Source organism: Bombus flavifrons, chromosome 10 (assembly GCF_040668555.2).
Source record: "Bombus flavifrons isolate JBK064 chromosome 10, iyBomFlav1_principal, whole genome shotgun sequence".
Taxonomy (NCBI): Eukaryota; Metazoa; Arthropoda; class Insecta; order Hymenoptera; family Apidae; genus Bombus; species Bombus flavifrons.
In genome coordinates, this window is record NC_138451.1 from 11,691,440 (window position 1) to 11,704,424 (window position 12,985).

At 35.8% G+C, this 12,985-nt stretch overlaps 3 protein-coding genes across 3 annotated transcripts in view; 2 read left to right on the top strand and 1 right to left on the bottom strand.

The window, feature by feature from the left end:
- Window positions 1-432: 432 nt before the first annotated feature.
- Window positions 433-4,575, top strand: Non2 (upstream activation factor subunit spp27 homolog Non2). Its single transcript, XM_069121285.1, has 5 exons — window positions 433-577; window positions 1,890-1,980; window positions 2,315-2,607; window positions 2,684-2,937; window positions 3,017-4,575. Exons 1-5 carry the CDS (start codon window positions 535-537, stop codon window positions 3,131-3,133), a joined length of 798 nt encoding a protein of 265 aa, XP_068977386.1. The 5' UTR covers window positions 433-534; the 3' UTR covers window positions 3,134-4,575.
- LOC138183842 (cilia- and flagella-associated protein 206) lies at window positions 3,962-7,454 on the bottom strand. Its single transcript, XM_069121286.1, has 13 exons — window positions 7,317-7,454; window positions 7,056-7,221; window positions 6,804-6,984; window positions 6,564-6,733; window positions 6,275-6,488; window positions 6,081-6,210; window positions 5,895-6,002; window positions 5,725-5,827; window positions 5,574-5,641; window positions 5,330-5,478; window positions 5,160-5,258; window positions 4,957-5,092; window positions 3,962-4,894 (listed from the first exon to the last, which is right to left on the bottom strand). Exons 1-13 carry the CDS (start codon window positions 7,407-7,409, stop codon window positions 4,667-4,669), a joined length of 1,845 nt encoding a protein of 614 aa, XP_068977387.1. The 5' UTR covers window positions 7,410-7,454; the 3' UTR covers window positions 3,962-4,666.
- A 474-nt stretch (window positions 7,455-7,928) lies between these two features.
- Meltrin (disintegrin and metalloproteinase domain-containing protein meltrin) overlaps window positions 7,929-12,985 on the top strand; it is a 72,153-nt gene continuing 67,096 nt past the window's right edge. The window contains exon 1 of the mRNA XM_069122056.1: window positions 7,929-8,228. Within this exon, the coding sequence (XP_068978157.1) occupies window positions 8,105-8,228 (124 nt within the window). The 5' untranslated portion in view covers window positions 7,929-8,104. The remainder of the gene's footprint in view (window positions 8,229-12,985) is intronic.

Below are 12,985 nucleotides of genomic sequence, written 5' to 3' on the forward strand. Positions count from 1 at the left end.
GAAAAATCATATTTCGGTCTATTAAATTATATACATTATTAGCCATTGGGTGTTCTAAGAAATTATATAGAGAAAAAAATTGACCCAGTTTGATATACATAATATCTTGCCAAAATGTCAGGTAGCACTGTTATAGGTTATTGAGAATATATTTTCTGGAAGTGAAATAGTACTAGGTATACGAGTCGACTGTACTATAGACGCCACCGGCAGCCACGAGCGGTCGCTTGAAGTACAGTTACACCCAAAATGCGTTTACACACGTATTGGCGGAATGTCAAAATAGGATCATTCGATCGCAAAATTACGAGTGGGGCGTCATGAGAAACTTGTAGCTCGCAAAAAACTAACACGATTTGGTGTATATAGTATTCGTTTTTAACGTATCCCTGCCGAGATATCTGTTTTTGAAGTTTTGCAAAGGTAACTCAAATTCGACTCACTGTATAGGGTGACTGTACCAACGGACGCTACGGGAGTCCGCAGCCGGCATAGGTTCAGTTGGCAGCAGTACGCACAGCGAGAAGGTTTACCATGGCTGATATTTCGAACGAAGAGCTTCGTAAAGAAATCACCGGTAAGTGGCAATATCCTTTGATTTACCATACTCTGATCTACAAATATGATAAAACTAAGTTGGTAATCATTTGTGGTGCAAGTTATTGGTACGTTTGCGACTAGGAATATGTAGAAAATCGGGCTCTTTGCTCTTGCGACGTGACGACTTTAGCGCGCACGATGTGACGAAGTGGCGTGCCCCACGCCGGCCATTACAACCACGATTCATCGTATTTCCACTTACGTACAGCTTTATTAGAATATTGCATCCCCGAACCGTTTCGTGTAATCTACTATTAAGATTTTTCTAAAATTTTTCGATGTCTTGGGAAAATTTGGATTCTTCCTTGGTTTTCTAGAAAATGATAGCTTTCCCTATTCTATCCTATAGTATACTGTATGACGCGTCTGACTGTGGTGGCGCGCGCCTGAAGCCATCGCATGCTTCATATCTCGCTCTTTCTCTTGTCTCAACGTCTTTTGCACCGTGAAAAGCGATCTCAGCATGGACCGTGCCCTCATTTTCTAGAATATTTCAACGGATCCTGCTTTTATTTTTTATTTTACCAGGCCAAATATAGCCTCGTTCCTCGAATTTTGCTCGCTTGTTATAGTTGCTGTTACAACGTATTTCGTTGTCATATTTACTCGATAGCTTTTACCTTTTCCCGCCGCCTCAAAATGGATACAATGTCCATCGATATTTGTTAATGCCTTTTTTTTTAATTTTGAATCTCTTTTACTTTAGCTGTTTATCGCCTTAAATTTCTGCTAATAAATTTCCGCCGGAATTGTGAATCACGCCACCGATACGCTCGAACCTTTTAGCTATTTTCCATTATTCCAAGGTCCAATGTATTCTACGATCGATCAGCCGATGTAAAGAAAGCAGTTTTAGAAATACAACCGATTTATTACATTTTCGTGATAAAGTTAACTTTCAGAAATTTTTTTCTCTATGATATAGAGAATCAGCAACCGGCACAATGAATGGTTGCCATTTTCGTTCAATATTTACTAGTTCTCTGACGCGGGAAACTACAATACGTTACCCAAACTTTCATAAAATATGCCACATTAAAAATTTTTAGGTTATTTAAATAATTTAATAGTATTACGATAATTGATCTTTTATTAATAAAATTATTATTTGTTATATTTCATAAAATTTCACATACTTAACTGTTCATGAATAATGTACAGAATATAAAGAGTAGATTGAAAGTAAGGTCTGCATAAATAAATTTGTCTACCTTTTATCAAATTTTGAATATTTGAGTTATCAAAACAATTTTCTACATACATTACAACGTTTGCATTTTTATGTTTAGCTATCCTTAAGGATGCGGATCTTACCACCATGTCTGCTAAAAAGGTTAGGCTACAGATTGAAGGAAAACTTGACATAGACCTCACTGAAAGGTAAGAATTCATTTAAAATGTATCGTCAATATTTAACATAAATATGTCTATTATAGTCGCATTTATAACAAAGAAATCAATTTTTCAAAAATATTTATTAAAATTTATAAATATATACATATATTGTTTGGATACCACAGGCACTCTTGCAATTAAAATAATTCAAGTGTGAGTTTATGTGTATCCTAAATGAAAAGAAGGATCTCTGTGTGAAACTGTTTTCTTAAGTTTCTACCTCGTTCCTCCTTCAACATTTTCTTTGAAATTAAATATATTTTTATTAGCAAGTTTTATTTTGTGTTTAATGTGAATTGTGTAACAACTTCATGTATAGGAAAAAGGAAGTAGATACTTTAGTTATGGAGTGTTTGCAAGAAAAACAAGATGGAGCAAAGAAAAAGAAGAAGACTGCTAGCGAGGAATCCGAAGATGGAGAGGAGGAAGAAGAAGAAGGCTCAGAGGAAGAAGAGGAGGAGGAGGAGAAGAAACCAGCCAAAAGAAGTCCTGCAAAGAAAGCAATGAATAAGCGTAAAAAAGGATCTTCTGATGATGAAGAGAGTGCAAGCGATGATGATGCCAGCGATGAGGAATATAATCCAAAAAAACCAAAAGCTACCCCTAAAAAAAGTAGGTAGATCACAAAAAATTTTGCATATGTACATGTTCATTGTTCTATAGTTATAACTTGGTATATTTTTGATAGATAAACCTGGCAAGAAAGGAAAGAAGAAGGGTAGTGATAGTGATAGTGATGAAGATTGGGGTAAGGTTAAGAAAGCCCAAGGTGGAGGAGCGAAGAAAGGTGGTGGTGGTGGTAAAGGGGTTGGAGGTAAGGGTGGTTATACTCGTGCTATCACACTATCGCCTGAGCTTTCTGCAGTTGTTGGTGCTGAACAAATGGCTCGACACGAAGTCGTAAAGAAGATCTGGAGTATTATCAAAGAAAGAAATCTTTATGTAAGTGTTACTTCTTGTGTGGTCGTTTTTTATGACATACTTTGTTTCCAGTATTCTAATACATTTTCTTATTTTATAGGATCCTAAGAATAAGCAATACGCAATTTGCGATGATGAATTATTGAAAGTAATTGGAGTAAAACGTTTTAGAACTTTTGGTATGATGAAGTACCTCAAAAATCACTTTGTAGATTAAATCATCCTTGAACCACGAAATCTGACAGGTTATAAACATTGTATAACGTATTCCAAGATGCAAAGTGCATCTCTCCATCTTTCTCACACGATACATACATAAATATACATACATACAAACACAAACATATTTCTTGCGACTTAAGACTTTAGCCATGTTTACATCATTCCGATGAATTCTGTTGTCCATGGTAGCTGCTTTGTCTTATTGAATGTTCGCAATGTAGCATCTTAATTTATGGGCATTATTAAAGATGTGGCTCGTTAACATTGTTAAAAGCTGCCCAAAATGTGTATGCAAATGATGACCCACAGGTAGGAATCCAAGTAGATTTGGTCAATGATATAACGGTATAAAAAGAAAGGGTCAGTACCATGGACGTGCGGATGATTTCGAAATGTGGAAAACATTAAAATGGCCGATAGTCAATAAGCTGGTTTTAAGTCAATGTATTCAGAGTTAATGTTCTATCGTTTACCTGGTGGTTCTTGTAAACAGTCCCTTTCATCAAGTATGAAAATACGGTGTGCCGTTGTGGCAGTAAAAATGAAGTAGAGAGAACTACTTTAGATTCTTTTAACAATAAATTCTTTTTTATTTTATTACGTGACAGTCAATATCTGAAGAAAATTAAATACAAGGGATTACAATAGCTATTATTGTGTTTATATTTATTTGGATTTTCTTTTAATCGAAAATTTCCGCCCGAATATCACACAATATTTTCATCTTTTTATTTTTAACGTTGATTACTTTTCTGCAATGGATGTAACAGAGAGATAAACAGTTTTGTCAACAAAGAGAGAGAGAGAGAGGAGTAATGATATGTGGTAAGGCAAAAAAAAAAGTGTGGCAAAAATTAAGAGAAAGATAATACGAAAAATCAACATCCTGTATACATCTTCTGTATAATTGTTATATTATACACTGAAATTATTACTAAGCGAAATTTAATTGTATTATCATGTAATTAATAATTATTGTCGTAATATAGGTTTCTTGGTGTAAAAAATTGACCTAACTCTTAAGATTTAATGGTAAAATAATGTATTCAGTGAAGGTACAATGCATGCATATTAAAAGTCACAGTATGTGCAGCATTATGCAATGTTGAATTGTAGAAATAAGATAGGTTGATGATGCGAGGTATAGAATTAATCCCTTAGTGTGGATATTTACACCTCGTTGTATGGAAAAATTTGTGTATTTTGAATATAAATTAATGAGTGCTGGCCTAAATTAATGGAAGCCACAAAGAAATCATTGCAAACAATTGACGATAATGAAAACACTACAGTGAAGATAAAGATGAACGTGTACACAGAATAACAAGTTATAATATCAGTTTGTTTTTTAAATGAAGAAAAGTACAGGTTATGCCCTGATATTTCGTGAATGTATTTGAAAACATCATTAAAAGATATTGCTTTCATTTTTTTTTAGAGTGCCCTTTGTAGCTTCATTCTATCGTAGATGTCCTCGAACAATCCTATCCAATTCGTCCTTTAAACTAATATAAAATTGAATACATATCTATAAATGTTCGAGTTCGTCTTCTAAGAAAGATAGTACGTGTTGATTATCATCGCGCCTCCCCCGCAAGCCAAAGATATAAGTTAAGAGTTTCTTTGTGTTCATATAATTATCTCTCCTCGTTTGAACTTCTTTATTTCGGGGCGGAGCTGCTTGTACGTAAATACCGTATCGGAAGTTGGATTTATATGTTTGCGTACTGCGTGTTGTGCATCGGCTTATAGTTGCCTAGAAAGAAGAGAATGAAATCTTCCTCTCTCCTTTGTACTGTTTATTAACACAGTACTTACTAAGTGCAATGCTCTGTTTCTTAGTTCCCAAAGATTCGAAGAATAATTTTTGTCAATGGAAGGTGGAAGTATATGCAAATCTGTTTGAACCATTTGATGTTGACAAGTTTTTAATTGAGGTCCTTCTTCCGACAACCTTGTTAATTAATATTTATGTTTTAATAATTTCAATGTGTTTCTTTTTAAATATTTTAAATACTAACACTTCTTGTGTTTGTAGAGCTCGAACATCATCGTGTACTTGAAACAAATACACATATTCAACGTGATTGCGTATGTAATCAAGAGCCTCATAAATGTACCTGTGAAAACTTATTATTTATCCATTTATTTATTTCGATACACTTATGTTTTTATATTTTGATGAAGATACCTATCAGGATCTTGTCCGAATTGTTGGGCTGCTAAAATCGAGCAAAATACGTAATATTTTCCTCTCCATTTAACAATACCGTTATTCGGATTTCCCGGGATCAATGCTCCGTGTTCACTAATGAACTTCCACGCGCAAAATCCTAGAAACTGATGATGAATTTATTAACCTAGGAAATGTTGTTTTTTACAATCTGTCATTTAGCATATCTAATTTACATAGTATATCATACGCATAATTTTACCTCTAAATTTATATTTTCAAAATCCTTAGTTTCATTAGGGTGATAGATAGTGCACTCGCCGCATTCCCCTGAAAAAGCAATTTATAATTTAATTTGTAGCTTTCTATGTCTAACCAATGTTACAATGTTAATTTGCAATTCATCTTATTACTTATTGGTTCACCCATTGATTGCTCTAGTCTTTCAGCATCTGTGAGGACTTCTTCGTTAGACAGCATATCGGTCAATAGCGGTTCGTTGTATGCATTCACGGTCTATTGAATGTTTGGTTCGTTGCAGCTCATATACATATATAATTATATATATATATAAAACAATTACCTTTGCACTCAGAGTTTGAAGTTCCCAGAAAAAGTTATTTATGCCACTTAATATAATCACCTCATCTTGAAGTCCCATCCATATATCTGCTAAGTCGATAAATTGTGGCTGAAAAATTCAGGGATAAGAAGTAATGTTTTTAAAATGAAAAATCATGCAAAAGACGTGTACAGTATAATTTCTTACATATACTTGAACAGTAGGAATAGCAGTCCTATATCTCACGGTATCGTGAAGCTTAAACAGACGTCCTTGAAGACGTTCCATATAATTCTGTATCTCTTTTTCGCTTCGCTCTACATCGCTTAACAGTTTCCTATAACAAACAGGTTAGCTTTCGAAATTATCAAATTAATATTAACAAATGTTAAACGACACACCTGACGTAAATTTCTTGTTGACGACATGCAGTTAACATTTCGGCTGCCCAGTTTACATTCTCAATTGTATAAACGCCAAATGGTATTAATTTTCTAATGAGACATATTTTTTCGATGGCTGCAGTAAATTTATATATTTTTGTCATTAGACGTTCCAAAAATTCCATGATACAGTCGCGCGTTTTTTTAGTAGCTTTTTGCAAAATAGCTGGCACTAAACAGATATTTTACATTAATGATCTGTTTCTCCATAATGTAACAATCGTTCTATTAGTCGCCAAGGACTCACAATCGTCGATGCCTTCGCCTCCGCGTTGGTTATCTCTATTAAATAAACGTATTCCTGCAACTATGCACATTAATTCCATTAGCTGTTCTTCCTTCTCACGTTTAGACATCTTTACATACTGTTCTAATTCCGAAGGTTGAAAAACGCTTTGCAGTGCCACCGATACTTCCCTAAAAAAGTAAACTTTTACCTCGAATTAATAATAACCAGCATCACGAGAACGTGTTTTAATATCGTTACTTGAGCACAGAAGATACAGTAGGATTTCCAAGACCACTTAAGAAAGTAATAACCACCAACATCTTATGGTACAACTTTTCTGACTCCTGTTTATTCGCAAGTTTCTCTGTCTGACAAATTTCCGCCACTAATGGTCCAGTTTTTTGATGTAATCGCAACCTATGGCGCTTAACAGTCTCGTCTATACAAATTAAACATACATATTTCACTGTCCTATATTGATCATTTGGCATTCTCAAAGTTTATTTTCACCTCTATCATGATAGTGCTTCGCAAAATATAATTGACTTTTTAATATCGTTAAACTTGGTTTTTCTTGATCGCATATTTTTTCAACTATCGCTTGAATAATTTTTTCATTATTTTCTTCGTCGTCTACCTTAATTTCATATATAGGATTTAATTGAAACAAAGTGATCTGTAAACATGTAGGAAAAAAGCCATGTCTTGTGTCAAATTAATAATTATTTAGGTTAATTTAATATTGAAATTTCTCGCATAAAAGATACATACCAAAAAGGAAATAAAATCTTCAGTCACGTCTACCTCGCGTTCTTGACACGCGATCATTATACTACTTATTAATTCCTTTCGCAAATTTTCCATGATTAAAATCTAAATACAACTGATCATATGAATTAATATTTTAAGTTGTCGTCGACCGACTGTATTGGTTTGCTTTCTAAAGTTTGATCGATATTCCAAACACGACCTTTTACATTCAAAGCTTAGTGCACGATTATTGTTTTATCTATAAAAAGAAATGTCTTTCTTTTCTTAGAAATTTCGTATCGAAGAACTGAATTTTTTTTTGGCTTTTCTACCTTAATCATTGGACTGAAGATAAAACGACTTTTATTATATTTTTGTGATTTATAGTAGTTTATTAGTTCCTGCGTATTTCTGCCGTTAATTGATTAGCAATTCATATTTGCAGAGGTCAACAGAAAGAACTCGCGAATAATAATTATTAAAGCGGAAAAGGAGAGGAAAAAATACAATGAAAACATACTGAAAGTAATACACGATTTAAATGCGGCTGTAATCGGCGCGCTTCGAGTTCGATAAAGTTCGTAGACGTTCGTAAACTTCGATGGCTCGATAAACGGACGAGGTGGGGGCCGAAGCTCCGTCAGAGGTGTCGCAACAGTCCAAACCGACGGAGCAGTCGGGTTGGGTGGCCAGTACGGTGTGGTGTGTGCGTCACGAAAGCAGATAGAGCACGGAACGCAAAAACGTGATTACCGGTTGTCATGACGTTCGCGTAAGCATTGTGCATTGCGATTCGCTGCCCAAGAAACATGTTGAGTGATATCTGGTGCTCGAATTCGCTATGTACCGTCAGTGGTGCGACGGTGCAGTGCAAATTAGTGCTGGTTTTGGTACTACTCGCGATTCTACCTGACGTATACACCGAGAGCCATGGTAAGTCGTTGAAATTCTCTCACCTTTGTAAAAAAAACAAAAACAAAACAGACAGTCAGTCGGAGTAACCGTCGTGTGTCTTGTAGTTTTCAATGGCGCGATTATTCCAACCTCCCTCTAGCTTTGTTTGTTTGGATCACTTTACGTCTTTAAGAGCTAAAAAGTTATCACGTTCTTGCCTGCAGCTACTCACTAAATCTTGTAAACATTTGTATCTGAATTGTAATTAAGCATGCAAATCGTACATAATATGTGTTTGTAATATTTTTATGTGACAGTCGCGTACCGTTTACTTCGATTGACTATCATATATGCACGTTTATGCCTATACATAGTCATACCTATATGTATTGAATTTACACTGCTTCGATATACACGTTTCATTGTGGATCAGACAAATGCTTCTTCTAGTTCGTATCATTGAGACAAAAGCTATCGAAGTAAAATACGAAAGGTAGGTCGAGAATTGTTTCGATCGTCGAATGTTTGGTTTAGTCGAAGTTGACGTTTATTTTTTAAATAAAGTTGATGGAGAGGCTTGTGTATATTTAACGTATGCGCATATTGTAAAGCGCGCAGGGTGGTAGCTTTCGAGTGGCCAAACAATGCAAACCTTACTAATGCGAATACAGTGTATTTTAACGCATACATTAATGTGAACGCGTATCCTTATTATTCGATATTCCCCCGATAAAATGCAACCAACTTAACGTATTATCGTATTATATATTATAATAATTGACATTGGCAACAAAGAAACGTAGAAAGTTATAGCGGCCAGAAAAACAGGCGAAGAAAATCTTCGTTGTGTTTCGGAAGAAGGATGAGCTGGGTGACGTTAGACGGATCGATGAAGATTTACGAGCAAACCGTACACCTAAACAGTCAATACTCGCGATCGTACCGACAATTTATAGGATATTCGGTTTAATTATTTATCAGGATAAGATGCATATAATAATATATAATATATACATACCTCTCTATAACACAATATGAGACGTCTAATTTTCTTCTTCGATTCGCTATCTAGCATGGATTGAAATATTATAAATATTAATATTCGTATTAGTCTAACGTTAGGTTCCAGATTTGAAATCTAAGGAATTAATATTTGAGACTTTGAAATCTCGAAATTTGGACTGGAAGATTTGGTCATTATTATAGTTAACGAACATAAGTGGATTAAATGTTTCAGTTACAACCGACCGATTTAAGAAGCATTTCGCGTTATATTAGGATAAAAAACAAACGCTATGAAATGCATCGTCGCGTCGAGGCCATATATAAGAGAGTAAACGGTTGACTCGTCGCAAGAGGTTGTTTCTGCGAGTTACAGGCTCGCTGCTTCCGTGAAACAATGTATGCTAACGAATCCGTCGAGCCCTCTCGAAAAACCTCGTCCTGGTTTTCCTAGCAAAACAATATTTTTCGCGTTACGTTTCCTAAACACAAACGGTACAGAAAACAGGCTGCGGATAGGCGAAGAAAGCAGTAGCACTAACAACGGTTTAATTATTCGTGGCGGCGCACGATCTTGCGTCGTGTGTTCGTTATTTTCTCGTCCTTCTCGGAACGCTCACTAGTCCGTGAAGGTACTCGTAGAAAATCCTTGAAAGTGTGCCTATAGTCGGTCGGCTCATCAGTCGCTGTAGGTTTTCCGCGGTAATCCTGTCCATTCGTGAAACGTTTATCGATCTATAGCCTGTTGTTTTCATTCTTTTACATTCATACCGTATGTGTTATAAAAAAGTTTTTCGAAATTTCATTGAACACTGTAATCGTGTAAACACGACTGTCATAATTGTATTGGTGAAAATTGAAGCCAATCTAAAAATGTACATGTATACTATTATTACAGAACGTTTACAGCATCAAACGAGATTAACGAAGATTGAACGTACATATTACTTTGTTTATGCGTCGTGAAACGTTAAACAATACACATCCCTCTTTTACGTAGTTACGTTCATAATTGCTCTTTAATGTAGGCTAATTAACCGAGCACCATCGATAAGTGTAGTATTACGAAGCTTGTTTATCGAACGTTGGAATAAAATAGCTGCTGCATAGTAGAACATCGATGCAAATGATAACCATGGAACATTGACTCGAATGAAAAGTCAATAAAGACAGAGAAAGTTCGTAGGCAGTGGACGGATGTCTGGGACGTCCGGTGTGTTCGTATGATTCATTGGGCGAGACGAGCTTCAGCTACACTCAAAGTCAACCCGATCGTTTGCCTCTAATCGATGATTAATCCATCCTCCTTCAAGGCGTCGACATGGTCGAGTGGTTCTTCGAGTTGACGAGGTGTGTACGTGTATACCATCTCGTACTTTTTGGCTTGCGTTGCCCACATTATCCGCAAGAAGTTCGAATCACCGTGATTTTCGTTTCTCCTAACGCGAAAATATTTTTCAGCGTCGGTTTCGAAAATAGGAACTTGCGGTATAAACTCTCTCTTTCTGTTACACTGTCGTTTAAAAGTATCCGCACGCTGCTTCTCTTTGACAAGTTCATGGAAAAATGATAGAATACTATAGCGCAATGGAATTGATTTTTATCGTAATTTCTAGTACTAAATGGTATTTCGTTCGAAAATCTCCTTACCTGTAAACTGCTCGATTTTTCAAACTACAAATTAGACGAAGAAGATTCTTTTTCTGTAACAAGCAATCATTTAATTGGAAATTTATAGGAAATTTCGTTGTACACCTTTTTAACAAAAGGATTAATTCGCATTTGATTTGAAAATTTGGAAAAATTCACTACTATTAAAAACTAATAGAAACCTACCAAATCTACTCACGAATGGTAGTCGAAATAATTATGCGTCTCTGCGGTAATGCTCAGATTTCAGAGATTAGCGATGCGTGACAAATAGTAGAAAGAACGTCTCATCGTCTGTTTCTCAATCCATCGTTCCGCTTTCCAATCGAAGCGATTCAAACGAGTTAGAGAAACTCATTGAATCGTATTTGCGAATCTGTGATCTTCTGCCGATTAATCTCTCCTTTCCATTCGATTTTAGATCGCGTTTAATCGGTAGTCGCTTGTCTTTGCTCTTGTCTTTGTTCATTCTCAGAGAACTTGGTGCGATTCAAAAACGCGAGAGTCAGGGGTTAAGTAGAACGAACGATTACCATGACCACAACGCTACGATCGAGTCAAGCGAGAATGATTCATGAATAGAATCATTCTATATTTACTTGGAACGAATTAACGCAATTTCCATGATCGTCAAACGACACAGTATGTGCATACGGATTGTATCGGTGCGGCGCGACGTTCATTTAAGTGGTTGATCATAAATATAAGCGGCGTCTAACGGGGAAGGTCGATTCACCGCGACTTCCGCTTATCGGTGACTCCGCTTACTCTCCAACCAGTCGATTTATGGGCTCTCTCGTACTCTCGGCACTCACAACGTATACTACTGTTCATAAATATGTAGAAACTTTGGTCGATTTCGATTAACGATATATGAATATTACTAAAACATATGGTAATTATGCTGTTTAATCGTTTTTCCCAATTTTCATTATTTGACTCGAGTCTTTTCTTTAACAGCTCTTTACTACAACTTTATTATTAAGAGGAAATACGAGAGACTAATATACCTCTTATTATCTTTATTATTAAGAAAGCAGCAGATTCTAAAATTGTCTTCTTAAATGACAAAGGTGGTTCGGTCTAACACTCGCAGATTTCGTTTGTAACTTTTTTTCTTTTTATATTCTACGACGACTCCGATAGAGTAAAAATCGTTCTGCGACTTTCTTACATTCTGTCAAAAAGTAAGCGTCTATATACTTTTGAACAGCACTGTAGAATTCTGAAATCGTTTTTCGTATGCCGATCGTGCGTTTCCTGTTCCCGGCGACCGATATTAGGATCCATACCGGTTTACACGTACCAGAGTTAATCAACGCCGATGATTAACTCTGATATGCGAAAAAAGCAATGTCGTCTAACTGTAAACCACGAACACGAGTTTCTCCGTTATATCGAGAAACATTCGCGCACGTGTTCTCTGGGCGGAAAGAAGGAAAAGACTCGCAATTGCGCAGTTCCAGTGTCGTTGTTCTCTTGCCTTTGTTAACAGACACGTATCTGCCAATTTGCAAGAAGACTGTAATTAAGAATGAGTTTACGGTTGGAACAGTTGGTGATTAGGAAGTCTTATCTCTGCCGGGTCAGCGTTCATTCAAGATCGCCATAGCTTTTACATTCTGTTTGAAAGAAGAACACCCGAGATATCGAAATTAAAACTGTGGATCAATTCCCATAACCAATAATTTCTGAAATTTCTTTATAGAATTCGTTTGTTTTATTTTCAATTTTATAATTCCGTTATTTATATACAAAGACTTTGATCGAGATTTTATTAATGTTAATAACTTCTGTCTTGTAGAATATTACTAGAAATATTAATCTACATGTGCAAGACAGGGGATGAAATTAGCTGAACGTAATTAACCTGTAGTATTTACCTGATAGGTATTGTCATTTGGCTTTGAATGTTTGCAGTGGATAAATAATTTGTTTACTCGTTTCCACGAAATCGGAGAGAATACAGTATTGGAAGCGCGTTGATAATCGATGTGTATCAACGAATGCGAAAACCGTGAATAAATAGGAGAACAATACCGAATTCTTGCTTCTACGCGCAGTAATAATTAATCATGCGTTCTCGCCGGGCAAAATGAGTATATTGGGCCACGTCGATGATTCACTTTGTGTAAAAACATATT